General features: G+C 39.2%; 1 protein-coding gene across 1 annotated transcript in view; it reads right to left on the minus strand.

The window, feature by feature from the left end:
- Nucleotides 1-529: 529 nt before the first annotated feature.
- Nucleotides 530-27,381, minus strand: part of adamts9 (ADAM metallopeptidase with thrombospondin type 1 motif, 9) — a 121,434-nt gene continuing 94,582 nt past the window's right edge. The window contains exons 23-28 of the mRNA XM_062044652.1: nt 24,284-24,403; nt 17,369-17,476; nt 17,126-17,293; nt 11,223-11,471; nt 6,351-6,512; nt 530-6,112 (exon numbers count right to left, since the gene is read on the minus strand). Of these exons, the coding sequence (XP_061900636.1) occupies nt 5,924-6,112; nt 6,351-6,512; nt 11,223-11,471; nt 17,126-17,293; nt 17,369-17,476; nt 24,284-24,403 (996 nt within the window). The 3' untranslated portion in view covers nt 530-5,923. The remainder of the gene's footprint in view (nt 6,113-6,350; nt 6,513-11,222; nt 11,472-17,125; nt 17,294-17,368; nt 17,477-24,283; nt 24,404-27,381) is intronic.

Consider the following 27,381-nt stretch of genomic DNA (forward strand, 5'->3'; position numbering starts at 1 on the left):
GAAAATGACAGCAATTGCACGCACGTCCTTGGTTGCAGTCATGGCGCCTATTTTTTAGTCGGCCATAATCTTCTTGTACCCAACTCTGGTGGTAGTGGTACATCTAGCGCCATCTAGTGGTAAGTCTGTAGATATGTACTGTAGACGGAGTAACACAAATTTTAAATATTCTTGGCCTTGTTTTTAACGAATACTTAGGCCTACTACGCTACTGTGTTTTACTGTTGGTCATCTTTTCTTTTCTTTTTTTTTATTCATTTATTTCAGGCGATAACATTAGAAAACAAAAACGGTGGTGAATTCTGAGGTGGTACTCGGTGTAAAAAGCAGTAGATGAGATGAATGGTAGTGTACACGTGGGAGTGTTTACGTGCAACACTCTCATTAGTGGATGATGCTGTGATAACAGGCCCTTAAAATAAGGTGTGTGTGGTCAGTCCAGACATTTATGACCAGGAGGAGTCAACTGGGTGGGCTTCAGGCAAAAGCTGCCCCCCCCCCCCCCCCCCTCCCTCACCACAGTTTCGGGGATCGGCTCTCACCGTCCCGGCAAAGCGTGAGAAGGTACGACTTCCGCATGGGAGACGACCAGGTGACGTAACGGAGTGAGGTAGACGCACCGGGTGGGCTCAGAGTGGAGAGCTCTGCATGCTAAACAGTGTCGACTCCTCCTGTGGTCACACATCATGTCCTGCACTCAAAAAAGCCACGTTGTTTTGAGTGACATTCACCATAAACGATATACGATGAGTCCAAAAAAAAAAAGAGCAATGGACGCATCTACCCGTTCATTTATGATGCTGAAATCTCCCTTGTTTGGCCAAAGCACCATTGCAGTGTGTAGAGGATATTTATCATACAAAAACAACACCAATGAAGTTGGCACGCTGTGTAAATGGTAAATAAAAACAATGATTTTAAAATCCTTTTCAACTTATATTCAATTGAATAGACTGCAAAGACAAGATATTGAATGTTCAAACTGAGAAACTTAATGCAAATAATCATTAATTTAGAATTTAATGGCAGCAACACATTGCAAACAAGTTGTCACAGGGGCATTTTTACCACTGTGTTACATGGCCTTTCCTTTTAACAACACTCAGTACACGTTTGGGAACTGAGGAGACACATTTTTGAAGCTTCTCAGGTGGAATTCTTTCCCATTCTTGCTTGATGTACAGCTTAAGTTGTTCAACAGTCTCCCTTCTGCTATTTTAGGCTTCATATTGCGCCACACATTTTCAATGGGAGACAGGTCTGGACTACAGGCAGGCCAGTCTAGTACCCGCACTCTTTTACTACGAAGCCACGCTGTTGTAACACATGGCTTGGCATCGTCTTGCTGAAATAAGCAGGGGCGTCCATGATAACGTTGCTTGGGTGGCAACATATGTTGCTCCAAAACCTGTATGTACCTTTCAGCATTAATGGCGCCTTCACAGATGTGTAAGTTACCCATGCCTTGGGCACTAATACACCCCCATACCATCACAGATGCTGGCTTTTCCACTTTGCACCTCGAACAATCCGGATGTTTATTTTCCTCTTTGGTCCGGAGGACACGACGTCCACAGTTTCCAAAAACAATTTGAAATGTGGACTCGTCAGACCACAGAACACTTTTCCACTTTGCATCAGTCCATCTCAGATGAGCTCGGGCCCAACGAAGCCGGCGGCGTTTCTGGGTGTTGTTGATAAATGGCTTTCGCTTTGCATAGTAGAGTTTTAACTTGCACTTACAGATGTATCGACCAACTGTAGTTACTGACAGTGGTTTTCTGAAGTGTTCCTGAGCCCATGTGGTGATATCCTTTACACACTGATGGCGCTTTTTGATGCAGTACCGCCTGAGGGATCCAAGGTCACAGGCATTCAATGTTACGTGCAGTGTTTTCTCCAGATTCTCTGAACCTTTTGATGATATTACGGACCGTAGATGGTGAAATACCTAAATTCCTTGCAATAGCTGGTTGAGAAAGGTTGTTCTTAAACTGTTGGACAATTTGCTCAGGCATTTGTTGACAAAGTGGTGACCCTCGCCCCGTCCTTGTTTGTGAATGATTAGCCTATTAGCCTGTTCACCTGTGGGATGTTCCAAATAAGTGTTTGATGAGCATTCCTCAACTTTCTCAGTCTTTTTTGCCACTTGTGCCAGCTTTTTTTGAAACATGTTACGGGCATCAAATTCCAAATGAGCTAATATTTGCACAAAACAACAAAGTTTTCCAGTTCGAACGTTAAATATCTTGTCTTTGCAGTCTATTCTATTGAATATAAGTTGAAAAGGATTTGCAAATCTTTGTATTCTGTTTTTATTTACCATTTACACAACGTGACAACTTCACTGCTTTTGGGGTTGAAGAATGGCAAGTTGTGTTTGTTTCCAAGTGAGGTATTGTTGAGCACAGCATATATATTTAGATATAAGAAGTCCACGTACTGTACAAAGCAAACATTAACATACATATACACTCATAGAGCACCTTTGAGGCAGAGAGCTTGACACACTGACTGTACTAAGGACATCTTCTGCTACAGTGGAATATAAAATAAATTATATTCCCACTGATGACCACTAAACCCATGAGACACTTTATTTTACAGCGCTGGTACGTCTTTTTCCAGGTATTTCCTTTTAGGTTACACCTAATGTGTTGGTTCTTAACCCAAATAAGCTTATTGTCCACCAGGAGATCTCATGAATTTTGAATTAATATTTGAAAACAGGAAGTAGAAATGCAAATCACATTCAAATTGAAGGAAGTAGGAATAAAATCCAATAACGATTCCTCGGGCGACGATTCTATTAGGAATCGATTGTTGATTCAACACGATTCAAACAGATTCTCGCAATTTATCGTTGGGTTTAATAATAATAATAATAAAACCTTTTTCAAAACAGGCTCATTTTAACCGCTGATAAGTATGGCCCTGAAAAAAAAAAATTCTAAAAAACAAACAAAACAGATTTATAAAAATTAGGAATCTATTTGGAATAAGACCAAATATTCACGATACGGATGTGACACCATTTTTTCCAGCACCCTTCAAAAACATGAAATTGCGATAAATAATTTGGATGTACATGACTGTAGTTTCCAGAAACATTATTTACCCTGAAACTCATGCATACATCGTATGTTTACTTTGTTGTATTCAAATAGGTTTTAGGTACTTAATAATATAATTTTTTTTAAAACTTTATCTACACACTTTCATCGCCAGTTAAGACTACAAAACATATTTATAAAACATTTCATTTGAGGTAACTTGCAAATGATGGGAAAATACTTTATGTCCCAGAACTCTTTACATTGTCCATGTAGTCAAAATTAGGGAAATTTGTGTTTCAGAACTTTAGGACTGCAAAGACCATTTTTTTTACTGAATGTTTTATACCCTTCAAAGGCTCTTTATTTTTTATTCAGTTATTTTCTATTTTATCTATTGCTATTATTACTACTATTATTCTTACTATTCTGTGCTTTTATGTATTTTTTAATTATATATTTTTTTATTTATATACATATACACATATACATGTATACATATATACACATATACACGTATACATATATACACATATACATGTAAACATATATACACATATACACATACACACATTAAGAGTATGTTCAAGTTTTGTAATCAATCAGAAATATCAAGCAGCTAAAATGCGCCAAACATGGATACGTGTGGGGAGTGTTTTGCATTTGTCCCTTCATGCATCGTAATGGATTTAAATGGCTGTAATTTCTAATTGTTTTCAGTGCATGGACGTTTTTTTAAATGTCCACAAAGTTCAGTTAGCAGGCTTTGTTATGTGTGACCATGTCTGTTGACATTTTGTGTTAGTTGTATTTTTTTTTTGCACCATGACTAGGGAAGGTTGTTTGTATTGGGCCAATGTAAGTGAATGCGGCGCAATGTTAAATTACAGTATAATTAAAGGTCAGTGATCTGAAGTGCGATATGTCGACTAAGCAACAGCACTAAAATTGTCAGACTATTAAACTAAGTGCTAAAATGAGCCAAACATGGATACGTGTGGAGAGTGTTTTGCATTTGTCCCTTCATGCATTGTAATGGCTGTAATTTTGTATTGTTTTCGGTACATGGACGTTTTTTAAAATGTCCACCAGGTTCAGTGAGCAGGCTGTTATATGTGACCATGTCTGTTGACATTTTGTGTTAGTTGTATATATTTTTTGCACCATGACTAGGGAAGGTTGTTTGCATTGGGCCAAATAAGTAAATGCTCCGCAAACTCTTAGAGTAAGTAGTAGGTAAGTGATCTAAAGTACTCGCATCGTCCGCGAAATGTCGACTAAGCAACAGCATTAATATTGTCAGACTATTAAACTGAATGCTAATATAAGGCAAACATTGATAAGTGTGGAGAGTGTTTTGCATTTGTCCCATCATGCATTGTAATGGCTGTAATTTTGTATTGTTTATGGTTTTTTTTTAAATGTCCACAAAGTTCAGTTAGCAGGCTTTGTTATGTGTGACCATGTCTGTTGACATTTTGTGTTAGTTGTATTTTTTGGTTTTGTTTGCACCATGACTAGGGAAGGTTGTTTGCATTGGGCCATATAAGTAAATGTTGCGCGAACTCTAAGTTAGAGTATAATCAAAGGTCGGTGATCTGAAGTACTTTTTTTCACACCATGACTACGGAAGGTTGTTTGCATTGGGCCATATAAGTAAATGCTGCGCAAACTCTTAATAAGAGTATAATTAAGGGTAAGTGATCTGAAGTACCCACATGGTCCGCGACATGTCGACTAAGCAACGGCATTAAGATTGTCAGACAATTAAACTGAATGCTATCTCCCTTTCAAAAGCCAAATTGAAGACGTTGATTTAAGGCATAATCTTTGTTAAACGTGACAAATGATTCCTGTTACTTGGCTATTTTGAATTAATCTGCAATTCATTTCGTTCCACTTCCCGTATTTCCGATCCATGCTCTGTGGTGGAACCAATTCAATTCAAAATTCAAATTTTCAATTAAAATTCTATATTCGTAATTTTGCACCAGCCTGGTGTCAATGTCCTTGCGTAGGCAAATCCAATAGAGAGAGAAAATACACACTTGTGAAATAAAGTGTCGACATAAGCTTATCTCTTCTAACAAAGCAAATGTGCCTTAAGACAAACTGAATTCATGATACAATTTAAAATATGCATTTGGTAAAAATAAAAAAAATATATAGTACACAGCCCAAATGGAGTCCCGTGTAAGTGGGTGCTTTAAATGCTCAAGTGGGAACACACACATGTCAGAAGGTAGCACCGCACACTTATAAAAACATGGGCCGTTCTTTGGATGATAAACAAAAACAAAAAAAAAGTTATCGTACTGTATATTCCTGATATACAAAAAAACATTCATCAGTATTTGCACGTGAACAACAATTGGCTATGTCCCAATACAAAGAGCTAACAGAAAAATAAATCACTTTTAAAGTTAATGCTATGTACAAAAGATGAACAGAAAAAAAAAAAATATCTTAATAAATTATATTCTGAAAACAATATGTTACAAAAGTAGCGTTGATTGTGATACAAAGGTGATCCTGATACTCGCCCCACGACGGTTCGAGTCGGCAAAAAAAGAAATAAGTTTCTTCCGGTCACAGCTGTCACTGAAGCATTTCGGGGCTGATGTACTTTGTCTGGCAAATATCTTTGCCGTGTAAGTGCGGGAGAAATTGCATTTCCAAATGTCTTGAGGAAACGTCGCAGGCGGGGGAGGGGGGGAGCAGGAAGTGGAAGGGAGTCGGGTAGCGTTTGTTTTCTCCAGCAACAAAAGTGCCACAGAAAACCCCCCCTTTTTTTTTTTATAGAAGGACTGTGACTGAGTAAACACTACAGGCGAAACGTGAGGTTTAAAAAATTTAAAAAAGAGTATTTTTTATGAGCGTACCGAGCTCCATGGGTCTGCACTCCAGTGGGGGCTAGACGGGCATGGCTGAGTATTGCACTGCTCCCGATCCGGCGGCTTGTCGTGGATCTCGCAGCTCAGATCGTTGAAACGCTCGCCGTTTGGACGTTGACATACCACCAGCCTCGTCTTTATCCCGCCTCCGCATGGCTTGGTGCACTGAGGACAGCAGGAGGACAGTTCACATTCAAAAATCATTCAAAAAAAAAAAATCCATGAATGCTATCCCGTGGGAAGCACAAAGAATGTGAAATTGAGCTTCAGGTGATTTCAGACCTCCTTTTTCTCATGCAACCTTCACAGACAGTCAAAGTAATTATCCAAACATAAGCATCCCAAAGTTTGGTTTTCCCACTGGCCCTTTTAACACCAGTAAAGCTGTGTCTGTCTGCCTTACCTCTCCCCAGTTGCCATAGATCCACTGCGGACATGGCCCCGACTCACAGGATCGCTGCTCACTGGGCCGGGTGCGATCCTCGCAGCTGTTGGCAGGGTAGCCGTTCTCGTCCTGGCACACAACCACTCGCCGCTGAAAGCCTCCCGCGCACGTGCTGGAGCACTGTTGTCAGAGAGAGAGGGCCGGGGTACTCGCCGTCAAATGGGTTCTCACACTAAACGTATATATACAGTCGTGGTCAAAAGTTACTTGTAAAGAACATAATGTCATGGCTGTCTTGACTTTCCAAGCAATATGTTTGGAGGAGAAAAGGTGAGGCCTTTAATCCCAGGAACACCATGCCTACCGTCAAGCATGGTGGTGGTAGTATTATGCTCTGGACTTGTTTTGCTGCCAATGGAACTGGTGCTTTACAGAGAGTAAATGGGACAATGACAAAGGAGGATTACCTCCAAATTCTTCAGGACAACCTAAAATCATGGCGCATTTGCTTACATGTTACGTACATTGCGTAAGTTGTTTACGTAAGTAAGTAGAAAAATAAAGCTAACGTAGATCCACGCTGATGTCCGTGTCTCCTCTACTTAACAGCTATTGACAGATCAGAACCTTCCCAAATATATTACACTATATATATATATATATATATATATATATATATATATATATATATATATATATATATATATATATATATATATATATATATATATATATATATATATATATATATATATATATACTACCGTTCAAAAGTTTGGGGTCACCCAAACAATTTTGTGGAATAGCCTTCATTTCTAAGAACAAGAATAGACTGTCGATTTTCAGATGAAAGTTCTCTTTTTCTGGCCATTTTGAGCGTTTAATTGACCCCACAAATGTGATGCTCCAGAAACTCGTTAGCTTTATTTTTCTACTCACTTACGTAATCAACTTACGCAATGTACACTACCGTTGAAAAGTTTGGGGTCACATTGAAATTTCCTTAATTTTAAAGGAAAAGCACTGTACTTTTCAATGAAGATAACTTTAAACTAGTCTTAACTTTAAAGAAATACACTCTATACATTGCTAATGTGGTAAATGACTATTCTAGCTGCAAATGTCTGGTTTTTGGTGCAATATCTATATATAGAGGCCCATTTCCAGCAACTATCACTTCAGTGTTCTAATGGTACAATGTGTTTGCTCATTGGCTCAGAAGGCTAATTGATGATTAGAAAACCCTTGTGCAATCATGTTCACACATCTGAAAACAGTTGAGCTCGTTACAGAAGCTACAAAACTGACCTTCCTTTGAGCAGATTGAGTTTCTGGAGCATCACATTTGTGGGGTCAATTAAACGCTCAAAATGGCCAGAAAAAGAGAACTTTCATCTGAAACTCGACAGTCTATTCTTGTTCTTAGAAATGAAGGCTATTCCACAAAATTGTTTGGGTGACCCCAAACTTTTGAACGGTAGTATATATATATATATAATATGTATGTGTGGGAAAAAAAATCACAAGACTATTTCATCTCTACAGGCCTGTTTCATGAGGGGTTTCCTCAATCCTCAGGAGATTTTTTTTGCAAAAAAAAATAAAAAAATCTCCTGAGGATTGAGGAAACCCCTCATGAAACAGGCCTGTAGAGATGAAATAGTCTTGTGATTTTTTTTCCCCACACATACACATACATATATATATATATATATATATATATATATATATATATATATATATATATATATATATATATATATATATATATATATATATATATATATATATATATATATATATATATATATCCATTCATACATTATATTACTTTATTTTTACGTTAAAACACTAATTTTCAAGACTTGTCAACTTTTATTTTGCAAAGTACTAGCAGTAGTAGCGACTAGGGATGATGTTCGAAACCGGTTCTCCCGGGTTGTTCGATAAGAAAAGAACCCATTCCATGGAATCAAATCCCTTTTTGAGAACCGCTTCCCGTTATCGAGGCCACTATAGTAAAGAAAAAGAGTTGGTTCTTTATTCGAATCCCTGGGAACGAATCCCGTCCTACAGGAAATGCCCTGTGGGACATCACAGGAAATGACGTAGCTCAGTCATTAGGCGGCAGATACAGAAAGCAGCAAAAATAATGGACCGGAAAAAACGCCTCAAGGCATGGCTTCATTTTACAAAAAAATATGACGAGGAAACGGCAATATGCAATTATTGCCAGGCTTCGCTCTCATGTGAGGGGAGCAGTACAACAAACATGTTAATACATGTTCAGGTCGCACATAACCGGAAAGTTCGAGAACCGTGTCGCGTCTTCGACACGTGGAGAAGCAGCGACAGAGATGACGAAGCACGCCCCCCTTCCTCTGCTTCAACCTGCAGCCCCAGTTCCAGTGATAGTGCCGGTGAGTAACTAACGTTAACTGTTGACGGTTAATTTCCATATCTGCTCAATTGTAGCCTTTAGGCTAAAATAAGGTTACTTCTTATGTCAACCAGAACTGCAGAATTGTTGATTGATGACTGTGGCGTTCTTAGTGTCATAGTGTGTGTAGTTATTATGTTCCAATAGCAGCAGAAGTGCACTTTTTGGAGAGCTGTATTATTTTCAGTTTTTTGCCCAAGGGACTGATTTTATTTAACACTATATTATTATTTATACACCTATAGTGATCACAGAGACAGGTTGTTTTTGTGTTACTGTATATATATTTTTTTCTGAAAAGTCCCACTTAAAGGCCTACTGAAACCCACTACTACCGACCACGCAGTCTGATAGTTTATATATCAATGATGAAATCTTAACATTATAACACATGCCAATACGGCCGGGTTAACTTATAAAGTGACATTTTAAATTTGCCGCTAAACTTCCGGTTCGAAACGCCTCTGAGGATGACGTATGCGCGTGACGTGGCCCGGCGAACACGGGTATGCCTTCCACATTGAAGCCAATACGAAAAAGCTCTGTTTTCATTTCATAATTCCACAGTATTCTGGACATCTGTGTTCGTAAATCTGTTTCAATCATGTTCATTGCATTATGAAGAAGGAAGCTGAGCAAGCAAAGAAGAAAGTTGTCGGTGCGAAATGGATGTATTTTTCGAACGTAGTCAGCCACAACAGTACACAGCCGGCGCTTCTTTGTTTACATTCCCGAAAGATGCAGTCAAGATGGAAGAACTCGGATAACAGAGACTCTAACCAGGAGGACATTTGACTTGGATACACAGACGCCTGTAGAGAACTGGGACAACACAGACTCTTACCAGGATTACTTTGATTTGGATGACAAAGACGCAGACGTGCTACTGTGAGTATGCAGCTTTGGCTTTTTTTTGCGTATGTACGTAACTTTTTTAAAATATATAAGCTTTATGAACCTTGGGTTAGGTGAACGGTCTTTTGGGCTGAGTGATTGTGTGTGTTGATCATGTGTTTGAATTGTATTGGCGTGTTCTATGGAGCTAGGAGCTAGCAGAGGAGCTAGGAGCTAGCATAACAAACATGCAGGTGTTATTATGCAGGATTAATTTGTGGCATATTAAATATAAGCCTGGTTGTGTTGTGGCTAATAGAGTATATATATGTCTTGTGTTTATTTACTGTTGTAGTCATTCCCAGCTGAATATCAGGTACCGTGAGTATGCAGCCTTGGCTGCTAAACATTCGATAACTTGACCGTATGTGCGCGTCACGTACGTAACTTTTTAAAAATATATAAGCTTTTTGAACCTTGGGTTAGGTAAACGGTCTTTTGGGCTGAGTGATTGTGTGTGTTGATCAGGTGTTTGAATTGTATTGGCGTGTTCTATGGAGCTAGGAGCTAGCAGAGGAGCTAGGAGCTAGCATAACAAACACGCAGGTGTTTTTATGCAGGATTAATTTGTGACATATTAAATATAAGCCTGGTTGTGTTGTGGCTAATAGAGTATATATATGTCTTGTGTTTATTTACTGTTGTAGTCATTCCCAGCTGAATATCAGGTCACCCCCGGCTCTCACAGCATCTTCCCTATCTGAATAGCTTCAACTCCCCACTAGTCCTTCACTTGCACTTTACTCATCCACAAATCTTTCATCCTCGCTCAAATTAATGGGGAAATTGTCGCTTTCTCGGTCCGAATCTCTCTCACTTCATGCGGCCATCATTGTAAACAATAGGGAACTTTGCGTATATGTTCAACTGACTACGTCACGCTACTTCCGGTAGGTGCAAGCCTTTTTTTTATCAGATACCAAAAGTTGCAATCTTTATCGTCGTTGTTCTATACTAAATCCTTTCAGCAAAAATATGGCAATATCGCGAAATGATCAAGTATGACACATAGAATAGATCTGCTATCCCCGTTTAAATAAAAAAAATTCATTTCAGTAGGCCTTTAATATACTTTGGGTAACAACAGTCAATATTTATTTATTTATTCATTTATTTTTAGGGGGGGTAACAACAGTCAATATTTATTTAAAAAAAATGTTTTTTTCTTCTTATAAAATAAAAGTGAGCTTTTGTTAAACCAAATACTGTGTGTTTATCTGTTCTATCTGGATTCGATAATAGAATCTATAAGGAATCGGTTCGATAAGAGGATTCGATAATGGGCTCGAACTCGATAATTTCTTATCAAACATCATCCCTAGTAGCGACTTCCTTGTTCATTTACGGAATTCGGTCAACTTCCTTTGTTTTCACTCCATCGACCTGCGTTGAGGCCACAACGGGGCCTTTGCACATTTATACTGTAGTCTGATAAAGATCACATTCTGTGTAATCTAAACAGTCATCTGGAAAAAATCTGATTTGGTCTACTTTGGCCTGCAGTGTAAAACGTAGCCCAGGACCTCCATTCATTTCCAGGAGTCTGCTTGACTCACCGCGCCCCAAGGTCCAGTCCGCCATTGGTGGGATTGGCTCTGAGGGATGAGGTTCCTGGCACTGCTGTTTGGCGAGGATGGGAAGGGTCTGTAATCGCTGGAGTGGGACGGGCATTGAGACATGGCACAGTCCTGCTCGGTGCTGGGCCGATCGTCGGGATCACACTCGCTGGCGTCCACCTCCTGGTCACTGTAGTTGACGCAGACCACTTGGCGTGTGGTTTTACCCTGACCACAGGTTACTGAACACTGGAAAACAAATTAAGATCACAAAACATTAGTTACATTGTTAAATACAATGGTATTTATCAAATTAATTTAATCCACGGGGGGAGACCTGGGATCTTTGTGGGTCTTTTTATTGCACAATTACGACATCATGCACCAAAATGTTCATTTTAAAAGGTTAGCGGCCACAGGAGCAGTATACATTGGAGTACCCCGGGACCATTTTGTCTCCCACTGACTCCCTTTTATAATGGCCATTTTTGTCATACTCCGTAAACCTGTTTTTTTATAACGCTTTTTTACATGAACAATTGAATTTTCCTTTTAAAATATGTGCAAATCCTATTAGGAGTAATTTGACCCTTCGACCACTAGATACTGCCAGAGTACCATAGAGTACCACTAGATACTGCCAGAGTACCATTCATTCATATTTGTCATGAACCGTTGCTCGCATCATGTTTTGTTTAGTTAAAGACTCCCTTAGTTCTGTTTCAGCACCCATGGGTTTGTGTTTTTTTGGTTGCCATGGGTGCTGATTATTTTCACCTGCCTCTTATTAGTGTTCGGGACGCTCACCTGCTGCCGGGCACTAATCAGAGAACTATTTATTCCTGCTTTTCGCCCACACTCAGTCTGGCTGTCTTGTTTGCTTATGCAACAAGTTACGTTGGTATACTCTTTGATTCCTGGTTCAATGCTAAGTTTTCCCGTTAGCTATTTCCTTAGCTTCCCGTGCAATCGGCACGCTCTTCTGTATTTTGCCTGATTTATGGAAAATAAATCATTTTCCTACCTGTACACTGCCTCCGGAGTTTTGTCTGCATCTTGGGGAAACGACCTGCGCATTAACATGCGACCCCGTCGTAACAATTATACATGCATAGTTGCTTATATGTAATAAAAACAATGTTGGTGGGTGCACAAATATTGCAAAATATGTGTTTTTGCCATAAAAAACTGGGGTTTCTTTAACAAAAAGGGCATAAAACAAAAAATAAATAAAATTAAAAATGTTTTATTGACGGATAAATCTGAAGATGATTAAACAATGCAAGCGTTAAAAGTCAAAAAATATTAATACACCGTATTTCTGGACTGTAAGCTGGACCCACTGTATTTTAGAAAAAAAATGTTTTTTTATATATTAGCTGTACCGGGCTATAAGCCGAAAATATATACCAGTACGGTGTGAAACGAGATGATGCAAATGTTTATTTACATACCTTAATTGTGTCCAAATGGTGCCTATAACACTGCAGTAAAATGGCTGATCGAACAAAACAGAAAAGTTGTTGATGTCTTTATTATCCTTTATGAGATAAGATTTGTTTCCTTTTTTTAATAAAGTTCAAGATGTTTATCAGGATACTTCTTCCTTGTACTTTGTAGACACTTTGAGTCTGAACAGTTTCTTGAAGTGCATCATTTTAGTACATTGATTTCTTCGCTTAATCCATTTCCTAATTTAGCAGTTAGCGAAGAAAAATCCATAGATGAGCCGCACCTTTGTATAAGCCGCAGCGTTCAAAGTTTAGGAAAAATACAGCGGCTTATAGTCTGGAAAATACAGTATAAGGCTTTTATGGCTGAAACCCTTGGGACCTGTAACATTTGTGTGATCCCCAAGGGTTAAGAGTGCCCCAACTTAATAGTGTTTTGAGATAAGCGCCATCTCTCTGCTAATTGTTATGCTTTAAGTTGCAAGCAGAAATTTGAGTAGCAAGCATCCCCGCCAATAGTTTATCATGTCACAGTGAACCCCTAAGATCCGTTCTAGAAATCAACGTAATACGTGTGTTTTAGATCCACGTACGTGTGTTTTAGATCCACGTACGTGTGTTTTAGATCCGAGTACGTATGTTTTAGATCCAAGTACGTATGTTTTAGATGTGTGGGGGGGATTTGGTGGTAGCGGGGGTGTATAATGTAGACCGGAAGAGTTAGGGCTGCATGGGATTCTGGGTAATGGTTGTGTTGTGTTTATGTTGTGTTACGGTGGGATGTTCTCCAGAAATGTGTTTTTCATTCTTTTTTGGTATGGGTTCACAGTGTGGCGCATATTTGTAACGTAACAATGTTAAAGTTGTTTGATACGGCTACCGTCAGTGTAAGCTGTGTGGCTGATGAGTAAGTATGCTTTGCTGTCTCCTGTGTGTGCAAGTAATAACAACATGCAACATGTGGCTGGACTGGCACACTGTATGTAAATGCTATAGAGGACAATTACTGCAGTGTAATTAGGGCACGCCCTTTATTGAGTAATTAGAGTGTAAATAGGATTATTTTATCCCTGGGAGTAATTTATGAGAGACACTGACATCCATCAATCTCCTGGGAAAATCGGGGGGGTCGGCATGTATGTAGCTGAGCCGCATCAGAGTGGTCAAGGAGCCGCATGCGGCTCCGGAGCCGCGGGTTGCCGACCCCTGTCCTAGTACGTGTGTTTAAGATCGGAGTACGTGTGTTTTAGATCCGAGTATGTGTGTTTTAGGTTCGAGTACGTGTGTTTTAGATGCGAGTATGTGTGTTTTAGGTCCGAGTACGTGTTTTAGGCCCGAGTACGTGTGTTTTAGATCCGCATACTTGTGTTTTAGATCTGCGTATATGTGTTTTAGATCCGTATACTTGTGTTTTAGATCTTCGTACCTGTGTTTTAGATACGCGTACCTGTGTTTTAGATGTTTGTACGTGTCTTTTAGATCCGCGTACTTGCGTACTTTGTTATCCAACCGTGTAATATTTTCTTTAAGGGCCCAAACTTACAGATACTGATCTTGTGTCAAACAGCAAGTCTCTCTCAGCTCTGCCTGAACAGACTCCACATTCTGTTACACATCAGGTCAAATACTGGACAGCGCTTATGCAACGATTGGCAACTACCAATGCTCTGGCACGAAGATATCAAATGTTAGAATTATTACAAATGATATATATACCTAAAGGTTCGAGGTCCTCAACTACATTTGTACAAGGGCCAAACCCAGAGAACATATCTTGTTATCTGAGCTATACAACCACTCACAATGATAGCTCCATATTAATAATAGTTGTATGATTCCATTATTTATCAAATGAAAGGCTTTGACCGGACCCCTAACATATCACTTGTGTGTGTTGTAAAATAAAGTGGGGCAGACCAGATGTTTAAAAAAATGATGTGTGTGGCTAAAAAAGGGCTTCTAAAACTGCTTTGATTGAGCGTTTCCCTTAGAAAGGTCAGTGAGTGTCTTTGGCTTGGTGGTCATGACTGGGTATGCATAATCTTGTGTGCGTGTACTAGTGTGTATGGTGAACAGACCTGCGGTCTAACAGTACCGTATCACAAGCGTGCTGATGAAAACCATCTGGAAGCAAGGTTGTAGCCCCTAACTGCACCCCCCTGGATCTCACAGCTCAAAAAATGTGTGCCTCTCGCCATATCCTCTCTCTCTCACACACACACACACACACACACACACACACACACACACACACACACACACACACACACACACACACACACACACACACACACACACACACACACACACACACACACACACACACACACACACACACACACACACACACACACACACACACACACACACACACACACACACACACAGGCATAACACACACAGACACACAAACTAGCAAGTCTCTTTCCAGGCCACAGTGCACTTGCATCTTAGCTGTTAAAGCCTGTCAAGTCTCAATGTTAGTTTTTGGGAAAGTGCATATAAAGTAAATAGACTTGGAGGAAAATAAATTCTGAATGACACCTAATTAAGGCGAATACCATTAAGGATAACCAGATGCATGTCTTACGGGGACGTACTGCAAATGCTATCGCATTGACTATTAGTCTGTGAAGGCTCTTCAGCTGATCCAGAATGTTGTTGTAACTGTGCTAAAAGGAACTAGGAGATCACATTTCTGACGTTCAAGCTTTTCTGCATTGGTTCCACATTAGATGCGATGTCCTGAATCATCCCTTAGTACTGTTGCTATAGGCCTAGGCCACCGTGACGCTACTTTACCTTTCTCATCTGTTTACATTCATAATGCATATATATATATATATATATATATATATATATATATATATATATATATATATATATATATATATATATATATATATATATATATATATAGCCACATTGAGTTGTTCCCAGCCAGCAGGTGTTTACATTCTGCTCTGTTGCGCTACAACTAATAAAATTGCTGTTAAAAATACAGGAAAAGGGATGGAAACGTTCCACTGGCTTGGTCCCATATCAAATTGAACAACTCCCTTTTGACAATTCCAGACATTCTGGACTATTTAAGGCTTTTTAAGGCCTTACAAACTGAAAATTGTATTTAAGACTTTTTAATGATCTGGGGGGGATCCTAATAGTGTCTTCCTTCTGTCATGATACACAATGATATTAGTGTAGAGGCTAGAAAGCTTATCGTATTTTTCGGACTATAAGGCGCACTTAAAATCCTTTCATTTTTTTCAAAACTCGACAGTGCGCTTTATAAGCCAGTGCGCCTAATGTAAGGAATAATTTTGGTTGTGCTAACTGACCCCGAAGCAATTTTATTTGGTACATGGTGTATTGATAAGTGTGACCAGTAGATGGCAGTCATACATAAGACATACGTGTGGACTGCAATATGAAGGCAGTAAACAACACCAAAACGTTAAATGTTCCATTGAGAATATAGAACATTACACACGGCGCTCAAAAACCTGTCAAAATGTTTTTAGTACGACTTCGGTAAGCTATGAAGCCGCACCACTTGATGGATTGTCGGCGCATTAAACATACGAGTATTATTATGGTGTGTGTAAGGACCGAAAAATGGCACCTATTAGCAGACATATTACCTGGCGTTTTGTTTCGCAATATTATGCAAAACCAACTTTTCTTACCTTCTGGTACCTGCTGATGTGTATTTGGGATCTGCATAAGTCCTGAAAATGTGCGCACGTCAGCAATTGTAGTCCATTCCGACACCGCAGTCATAAGCTTAGTTGTTTTCTCTACCTTCTTATGTGACATTCATCTTCCGCTGTTGCCATTTCTAATATTAAAGATCTTACTTATATCTGTCAGTAGACTAGCTATCAAAGCGCTAAAAACTGTAGTGGGTTTACAAAATTCACCCACGGAACTTTAGTTATTAGAGGGTTCCGGTCTGAGGGTTTTTCACGGGACACCTTTACTGTGTTGTTGTTGCACTAGTGAGCCACGGAGGAGGAGATGCTGCTCCATTATTGATTGATGTAAAGTCTGAATGTCATTAAAACAGTTAGCTCCATCTTTTGACACTTCTTCCACCCCCGTCCTTGCACGCTACACCGCTACAACAAAGATGACGGGGAGAAGACGCTGTTGAATGTGAGCCACGTAAATAAGACCGCCCACAAAACGGCGCATCCTGAAGCGACCGTTAGAAAGCGGCTTGAAGATGATCTGTAAAACATCATCTATGCAACATTTTGACCAAAGAACCACCATTACATGTTATGTAGACCACAAAGAAGTCTTTTACATTTAGAAAAAAATCATAATATGACCGCTTTAATGCGCCTTTTGTTTGAAAAAAGACCTAATAGACCCGCACATCGGCAGTGCGCCTTATAATCCGGTGCGCTCTATGGTCCGAAAAATATGGTTTTCTGTTTATTTTCTTACCGCTGTCCATTCCAAAACTTTCCACTGTCCACAGGCGACGACGGAGCACACTTCTCGGGCAGGAGGTTTCGGGAGGTGAGCACATGCCGACTCCTCTGCCACACCACCGTGGTTGTCGCGGCAACTCACATAACGCATCCGTGACCCCTTGCCACAGCTGGCGCTACACTGTTGGGACAGAGGAGAAAGGGTAAGAGGAAGGGATCCTGCACAGGGACAAGTTCATTGATCAGGATCACCAACCTGGGTCCAGGAACCAAATCGCCATTGGGTTTTATGGCTCTGATGAGAAGGGACTTTGGGTCCTGGTTGAGCAGGTTGGCTGTTTGGACACTGGGCCAGTTCGCAGTCCTGTGGAAGAACAAGTATTCAATGACTGATTCTCCAATATGGAAGACTTATGAATAACCTATGCAGTTCTGTATAGTTCTCAAATTTGGTTGCGTTTCCCATCAGCCTTTATCAGCTTAGCAAAACAACATGAGCTGCGTCTCCCTGTCAGTTCAAACTATGGATTGTGGCTGTAAGCCACTCAGCATAAAGCCCTGATCCCTGTCATAACAGGTCATAGTGGAGTGGTATTCAGGGGTCCAATGCCCATGCTGGCGTGGTTCAGAACTCCACCCCTAACCCACCCCCTTGTCCCTAACCTTCCGTCCTTTTCTTTTTCTCCCTCCTATGCCCTGCAGTGCCCTCTGACCTCGGTCTTTAGGAATGAGAGCCTTAGTCAAATCTCACAGGCCACACATTCCACACCCATGGCCACAGTCAAAGCTGCTCTCGGCATGCAATGAGCTGGCGCTAATCAAGCTTCAGACTTCCCAGCCATAGTATCAACGCGGGAAAAACACAAACCTCTCCTGCCTTTTAACCTCTCACTTAAACCTAATCTTTCTGCACCCCGCTTCCGAAGTCCCACTTGGCTGCCGCCGGGACTGGCAGCTTGATGGCCGACTTCATGGCTGGCTGGTCAGAATCACAACAAGGTGGGCCGACTTCTTCGGGGGTCACTGATTTTGCCGACCCAGGCACCGGAGCTACTCCGACTAAAGGGGGGCCTCATCCTGAGTCTGCATGCTCAGCCCTCACAAAAAGGGTTCCAGCCACACGCTGACCACGCAATAATTATGTCAGATCTCACTTTCAAAACTTTTTGTCACTTTCCCAGTCCTTTTTGAAGGATCTTTATTGTCCAACAAGACCAGCACAAACCTCTATCAAGGTCAGAAAGGCAAAACAGCTGCACACCATATGCAATAATTAATTGAACTCCTTTAGTCATCACACCTTAACCAGGAAAAAAAGCACTGGTCAATGAGCAATCTGAGGTTCATCTCCATGCTCAGGGGCATTGGACAATGCTCACTGACTGGGCTTTAAAGGCCTACGGAAATGAAATTGTTTTATTTAAACGGGGATAGCAGATCCATTCTATGTGTCATACTTGATCATTTTGCGATATTGCCATATTTTTGCTGAAAGGATTTAGTAGAGAACATCGACGATAAAGTTCGCAACTTTTGGTCGCTGATAAAAAAAAAGCCTTGCCTGTACCGGAAGTAGCGTGACGTCGCAGGTTGAAGGGCTCCTCACATTTCCCCATTGTTTACACCAGCAGCGAGAGCGATTCGGACCGAGAAAGCGACGATTACCCCATTAATTTGAGCGAGGATGAAAGATTTGTGGATGAGGAACGTGAGAGCGAAGGACTAGAGTGCAGTGCAGGACGTATCTTTTTTCGCTCTGACCGTAACTTAGGTACAAGCTGGCTCATTGGATTCCACACTTTCTCCTCAATCAACAATACTATTAAACCATGGACCTGTAACTACACGGTTAATGCTTTCCAGCCTGGCGAAGCTTAACAATGCTGTTGCTAACGACGCCATTGAAGCTAACTTAGCTACAGGACCTCACAGAGCTATGCTAAAAACATTAGCTATCCACCTACGCCAGCCAGCCCTCATCTGCTCATCAACACCCATGCTCACCTGCGTTCCAGCGATCAACGGAGCGACAAAGGACTTCACCCGATCATCGATGCGGTCGGTGGCTAGCGTCGAATAGCGCGTCTGCTATCCAAATCAAAGTCCTCCTGGTTGTGTTGCTGCAGCCCGCCGCTAATACACCGATCCCACCTAAAGCTTTCTTCTTTGCAGTCTTATAATAATGATAAATGGGTTATACTTGTATAGCGCTTTTCTACCTTCAAGGTACTCAAAGCGCTTTGACAGTATTTCCACATTTACCCATTCACACACACATTCACACACTGATGGCGGGAGCTGCCATGCAAGGCGCTAACCAGCAGCCATCAAAGGCAAAGGGTGAAGTGTCTTGCCCAAGGACACAACGGACGTGACTAGGAAGGTAGAAGGTGGGAATTGAACCCCAGTAACCAGCAACACTCCGATTGCTGGCACAGCCACTCTACCAACTTCGCCACGCCGTCTTCATTGTTCATTAAACAAATTGCAAAAGATTCACCAACACAGATGTCCAGAATACTGTGGAATTTTGCGATGAAAACAGAGCTTTTTGTATTGGATACAATGGTGTCCGAATACTTCCGTTTCAACCATTGACGTCACGCGCATACGTCATCATACATAGACGTTTTCAACCGGAAGTTTCGCGGGAAATTTAAAATTGCACTTCATAAGTTAACCCGGCCGTATTGGCATGTGTTACAGAGTTAAGATTTCATCATTGATATATAAACTATCAGACTGCGTGGTCGGTAGTAGTGGCTTTCAGTAGGCCTTTAAAGAGCACCCAAACTTAAAGCCCAAATTAGGAACTTTTAGTTTTGGTTGAATTTGGAGGCGACAGTGGACCAAAGCGGTCGTGTTTTGCCAGAGGAAGACCACATTTGTCATGAGGACTAGCGCATATAGCGTCAAACTGACATGATGTCCGCTGGCCATTTATTGCTACAACGCAAATGTCCAATAGCTAACATTAGCATTATCATTTTGATGTGAGCATCAAAAGTCACTTACTAGTCTAGCAGGAACAGAACCAAGGCAGCATCAACTCTACACTCTGAGTCTATTATACGTTTCCCCAACGATTTCGCCATTTTTTCCCCTCGTGCACTAAATGACTGAAAGAGCGCACACTTGCCGGTTTGCGTTATCGATGGTAAAATGCATTTTTAGACAATATGATTTGCCTGAGTGGCTAAGAGACCCCGAGAGTAGCAAGCGGTAGAAAATGGATTGATGGATGGGTTATCAAGGACAAATTAAAAAAATAATCCGGGCCGGATTGTGGACGCTAGTTTGCCGTAGTTTGGGGACCACTGAACTAGATAATATGTATTGGATATGCTTTGGTGGAAATTTTGCATGAATTTTGCTCCACAGTCACATTTATAATCTGTTTTTTGAGTCTGTCTGCAAAATGTTCGATTCTGGACACATGCCCAGATTGCAAATGAAACCACGTTCTCCGAAAGTATCATCAATTACCTTTTGAAAATATAAACCGTTTCAATATATATCTACAATGTATATATCTACAATATATATATGTGTATATTAGTATGTATATATATATATATATATATATATATATATGTGTATATAAGTATGTATATATATGTATGTAAATGCATCCATCCATTTTCTACCGCTTGTCCCTTTCAGGGTCGCGGGAGGTGTTGGAGCCTATCTCAGCTGCATTCGGGCAGTAGGCGGGGTACAACCTGGACAAGTCGCCATATGTATGTATATACTATATAAATATACATATAGTGTATATATATATATATATATATATATATATATATATATATATATATATATATATATATATATATATATATATATATATATATACATATATGTATATATATATACACATACATATATACATTATATAAATATACACACATATATATACAGATATACTGTATGTATATATATATGTATAAATATATATATATATACACACAATACCGTTCAAAAGTTTGGGGTCACATTGAAAGACTATAAAAATGGGACCCATAACCTCCCTGCTTGGCACTCAGCAACAAAGGTACTTTAATCTTAATCTTTAAAATGTCTTTATTTTTAAAGGAAAAGCACTGTACTTTTCAATGAAGATAACTTTAAACTAGTCTTAACTTTAAAGAAATACACTCTATACATTGCTAATGTGGTAAATGACTATTCTAGCTGCAAATGTCTGGTTTTTGGTGCAATATCTACATAGGTGTATAGAGGCCCATTTCCAGCAACTATCACTCCCGTGTTCTAATGGTACAATGTGTTTGCTCATTGGCTCAGAAGGCTAATTGATGATTAGAAAACCCTTGTGCAATCATGTTCACACATCTGAAAACAGTTTAGCTCGTTACAGAAGCTACAAAACTGACCTTCCTTTGAGCAGATTGAGTTTCTGGAGCATCACATTTGTGGGGTCAATTAAACACTCAAAATGGCCAGAAAAAGAGAACTTTCATCTGAAACTCGACAGTCTATTCTTGTTCTTAGAAATGAAGGCTATTCCACAAAATTGTTTGGGTGACCCCAAACTTTTGAACGGTAGTGTATATATATATATATATATATATATATATATATATATATATATATATATATATATATATATATATATATATATATATATATATATATATATATATATATATATATATATAAAATCTCTAAACAACAGCCATCTTAAACTGTTAATTTGTGCACACACAAAAGTCCCTTTACCTTTGATGCTCTCCAAAACGTTAACAACCATGTTGCTACATTAAAAAAAAAAAACAACCTACAAGCACATTTTTTTCCAGATACGGTTGAAAATAAACTTTATAAACATTATATAGATTCACCTGATCACACGCTGTCCAAAAGATTCACTGCATGTCGCACCTTGGTGTTATTACGCACATGCCAAGATTATATGAAAATCTAACTTTACCTTACCTTTTTTATGTGTTTTCTCATAGCCTAAGAAGAAGAGGAGCTTCTCCCTCTCTGGCTGAGTGCTTGACTTAATATCCAAATAAGTACCTCCTCGTCACGGGGACGTCACAACATCAAAACCCCACGAACAGAGGCATCCAAAAACTGTGTGCAAGCCCACCCCCAACTGCATGACCCTTACTTGATTTAATGCTTTGGCATTTGTTTAACACGACTATCCAACATTGTAACAACATTTATAAGTCAGAATAATTTCCCCTCAGGGATTATTAAAGTATTTCTTATTCTGATTCTGAAAAGACCAAATTCATCATAGGTCCCCTGTAATGCCAACTAAATTGAATCAAATCCGCTTGAAAATGTTAAAAGAAGTGTTAATTATTGCAATAATTTTACTGTGAATAAGTAAAACAGGCATCATAAGTATAAGAGAATAGCTTAAGATATGTCTGATTCCATCTGTTATGATCAAATGAGACAGATTGTGGGAATTACAAGCTCATATATGATATATTACATATACTGTATACTTCAGCCAGACTTTTATTGCCGCTTACATAACCCAGGAGAGTTTTTAATAACATTTCATCCTGGAGAATTCTATGAGCTATATAACTATGTGGAATAGTGAGGTATATTATTCCTGCCTTTCCCTGTAGACTAGACTAGATCAGACAGCTTTATTGAGACCAGGTGGCAATGAAGTGTGTCTGTCTGTATGTCTGAGTACCATATGGGCACAAGAGTGGATACTCTATTTGCTCTTACAGTATACTTAATACGGTTATTATACTCATAGAAACAATGCAGAAAACGTACTACGGTCAGTTTACACTGTGTGACCTTATTTTAAAATGAGCCACTTTTATTTTGTATTTTTGATTCTTCAATAATTACTTCATTATAGAGTCGCCCTACTCACCAGTTTTCCATTGACATTCTCAACATTTTAGAGTGAAAATGTGTTTTTATCAGTGAATTTAGTGATGTTTTTCTTTTATAAAACCCAAAACCAGTGAAGTTGGCACGTTGTGTAATTCGTAAATAAAAACAGAATACAATGATTTGCAATTCCTTGTCAACTTATTTTCAATTGATTAGACCGCAAAGACAAGATATTTAAGGTTCGAACTGAAAAACAATTTTTTTTTTTGCAAATAATCATTAACTTAGAATTTAATAGCAGAAACATATTGCATAGATGTTGGCACAGGGGCATTTTTACCTCTGTGTTACATGGCCTTTCCTTTTAACAACACTTAGTAAATGTTTGGGAACTGAGGAGACACATTTTTTGAAGCTTTTCAGGTGGAATTCTTCAGACCACAGAACACTTTCCCACTTTGCATCAGTCCATCTTAGATGAGCTCAGGCCCAGCAAAGCCGGCGGCGTTTCTGGGTGTTGTTGATAAATGGCTTTCTCTTTGCATAGTAGAGTTTTAACTTGCACTTACAGGTGTAGCGACCAACTGTTGTTACTGACAGTGGTTTTCTGAAGTGTTCCTCAGTTCCATGTGGTGATATCCTTTACACACTGATGTCGCTTTTTGATGCAGTACAGCCTGAGGGATCGGAGGTCCGTAATATCATCGCTTACGTGCAGTGATTTCTCCAGATTCTCTGAACCTTTTGATGATATTACGGACCGTAGATGGCGAAATCCCTAAATTCCTTGCAATAGCTGGTTGACAAATGTTGTTCTTAAACTGTTGGACAATTTGCTAAAACATTTGTTGACAAAGTGGTGACCCTCGCCCCATCCTTGTTTGTGAATGACTGAGCATTTCATGGAAGCTGCTTTTATACCCAATAATGGCACCCACCTGTTTCTAATTAGCATGTTCACCTGTGGGATGTTCCAAATAAGTGTTTGATGAGCATTCCTCAACTTTCTCAGTCTTCTTTGCCACTTGTGCCAGCTTTTTTGAAACATGTTGCAGGCATCAAATTCCAAATGAGCTAATATTTGCAAAAAAATAACAAAGTTTACCAGTTCGAACCTGTCTTTGCAGTTTATTCAATTGAATATAAGTTGAAAAGGATTTGCAAATCATTGTATTCTGTTTTTATTTATGATTTATTTGCACAACATGTCAACTTCACTGGTTTTGGGTTTGGTACAAGCAGAATACAAGATTGGGAGTCAAGATCAGGCACAAAATAGGGAAGAGAATAGGCAAAAAGGACCCAAGACAACAGCGCTCCTTGCTCTTACCTGGGTGTCAGTTGGTCGGGTGGCAGCATTACAATCGGTGTCCTCCATGACAGCACCATAGGACCCAACGACACACTTCACAGCTCGCATCTGGTACCCAGGTCCACACGAGGTAGTGCACTGGGTTTGTGAGAAAGAGTGAAAAGAGTGATGATCAGTCAACAAAGCAACTTACACATAAAAATACATTAGTATGTGTGCACGAGGAAAGACATCAGCCCTTAATTCTCCTGAAAGAAAATGTAAATTTAAATGAGAGCAGATGCATGATTGAGTCCCCAACAAATTAAACGTCCACATGCAGGATAAAAACAAAAATAACCAAGCAAAGTCTTCTGCATATTAATCTGACTGCATATTTTAATAATACAATTTAATGATAAATATAGCATATATATATATATATACTAGGGCTGCAACAACTAATCGATTAAATAGATTAAAATCGATTATTAAAATAGTTGCCGATTAATTTAGTCATCGATTCGTTGGATATATGCTATGCCATTGCGCAGAGTTTTTTTTATTATTTACATTTTTTTTATTTTTAATAAACCTTTATTTATAAACTGCTACATTTACAAACAGCTGAGAAACAATAATCAAAATAAGTATGGTGCCAGTATGCTGTTTTTAAAAAAAATAAAATACTGGATAGAATAGAAATGTAGTTTGTCTCTTTTATCCGATTATTATTCGATTAATCGAACCAATAATCGACAGATTAATCGATTATCAAATTAATCGTTAGTTGCAGCCCTAATATATACATATACTGTATACACACATATAGATACAGTATATACATTATATATATACACATATACACATGTATAGATATAAACATTATTACACATTTATACATATACACATATACTGTATGTATATATATATATATATATATATATACATACATAAATACACATATATACACTCATATACTGTATATACACACACATATATACATGTATACATACATATACATGCATACACACACACACACACACACACACACACACACACACACACACACACACACACACACACACACACACACACACACACACACACACACACACACACACACACACACACACACACACACACACACACACACATATATAAATACACATACTGCACATACATATATATAGTTATATATTTGTGTTACTCCTTAACCCAACTACTTAAAGTTTAACAATTTATTTTAAAATTCTCACTTTAGTCAAGTTTCTGGGTTTATTTTAATATTCCAAAAGTCACATGATCCACAGGAAGTTGCATCATTCAGATCCTCCCCAGGCCATGGGAAGACCAAAAGTAATGCATTTTCTGTATATTCGATGATATTCAAACTATGACTGAGGAAGGGGTTAAAATCTCAGCAAAGTCCTGTTTCCTTAATTGTTTTTTTTAATGTTATTTGCTTATTTAAGAACAACCTATTTTGTTGAAAAGCTGAAATTCTCTTAGTGTCAACATACTATCATCATAAACCCCATGTGGCTATGTTTCATTTATTTGCAAATGCCATGGTGAAAAACTTACTCCGGTTGCTTTCAGTCCTGGTACTCAAATAAGTAAACTTCTGCTTAGGAACAATATACAACCAGTAAGTTGCATCACGTGGGCCTACACACATCCTAATTCAGATTTAGATTTTAAAAAAGGTAAGTTTATTTTGAGAGAGTTACAAGTACATGGCACATATTAGGGGAAATGTCCCTTATGTAAAGAAGTCCATATGACAAACATCAGACTCTACCGGAGCAAACTCCAAAAGGTCTTCTCCTCGCTGGTTTCTGCCTCACTGGTTCCAATAAAATAGGATCAAATTTAGCGGCAACTTCAGCTACCATTGGACCATGCGTCATTAAACAGCTTCAAATATACTGTAACATGTGCACATCCTGTGATGTTTCAAGGCACGACAGATTTATCTACCAAGTATTTTTAAGGATATTACATCTACTAAAATTGCAACGATGCAAGCACCAGACAAGGTGTTCAGGCTGGTCAATGTTATAGACCACTAAAGTAACTCATTTGGGGTCATCATGGCAATGGAACAGACATTAGTATCCTTGATGATTGGAGGAAAACAAGGACGTAGACACTGATTGGCGCACATATACTCTGCCAGTTAACCTGTCAGGGCCAATTTTGTGCCAAGTCACCTAGCGCGGCAGCAAAGGTCCTAGCAAGAGGCCTTGAGGATGTAAATCAACGGCTGCAAAATAATCACCTTACTTAACTTGCCAAAAACGGTCTGCACAGCGGAACTTTGATTTATGAACGCCTCTATTTGCGACCTTTTCTGTCTATGAACCTTAAAGGCCTACTGAAATGAATTTTTTTTATTTAAACGGGAATAGCAGATCCATTCTATGTGTCATACTTGATCATTTCGCGATATTGCCATATTTTTGCTGAAAGGATTTAGTAGAGAAAATCGACGATAAAGTTCGCAACTTTTGCTCGCTGATAAAAAAAGCCTTGCCTATACCGGAAGTAGCGTGACGTCACAGGAGCTAGTATTCCTCACAATTCCCCGTTGTTTACAATGGAGCGAGAGATTCGGAGCGACAAAGCGACGATTACCCCATTAATTTGAGCGAGGATGAAAGATTCGTAGATGAGGAACGTTACAGTGAATGACTAGAGAGGCAGTGATGGACGTATCTTTTTTCGCTCTGACCGTAACTTAGGTACAAGCTGGCTCATTGGATTCCACACTCTCTCCTTTTTCTATTGTGGATCACGGATTTGAATTTTAAACCACCTCGGATACTATATCCTCTTGAAAATGAGAGTCGAGCACGCGAAATGGACATTCAAAGTGACTTTTATCTCCACGACAATACATCGGTGACACACTTAGCTACTGAGCTAACGTGATAGCATCGTTCTCAAATGAAGATAGAAACAAAAAAAATAAACCCCTGACTGGAAGGATGGACTGAAGAGCAAAAATACTATTAAACCATGGACATGTAACTACACGGTTAAAAATTCTCAGCCTGGTAAGGCTTAACAATGCTGTTGCTAACGACGCTAAGGCTAATTTAGCAACTTAGCAACCGGACCTCACAGAACTA

The sequence above is a fragment of the Entelurus aequoreus genome, linkage group LG01 (assembly GCF_033978785.1).
Source record: "Entelurus aequoreus isolate RoL-2023_Sb linkage group LG01, RoL_Eaeq_v1.1, whole genome shotgun sequence".
In the NCBI taxonomy this organism is placed as follows: domain Eukaryota; kingdom Metazoa; phylum Chordata; class Actinopteri; order Syngnathiformes; family Syngnathidae; genus Entelurus; species Entelurus aequoreus.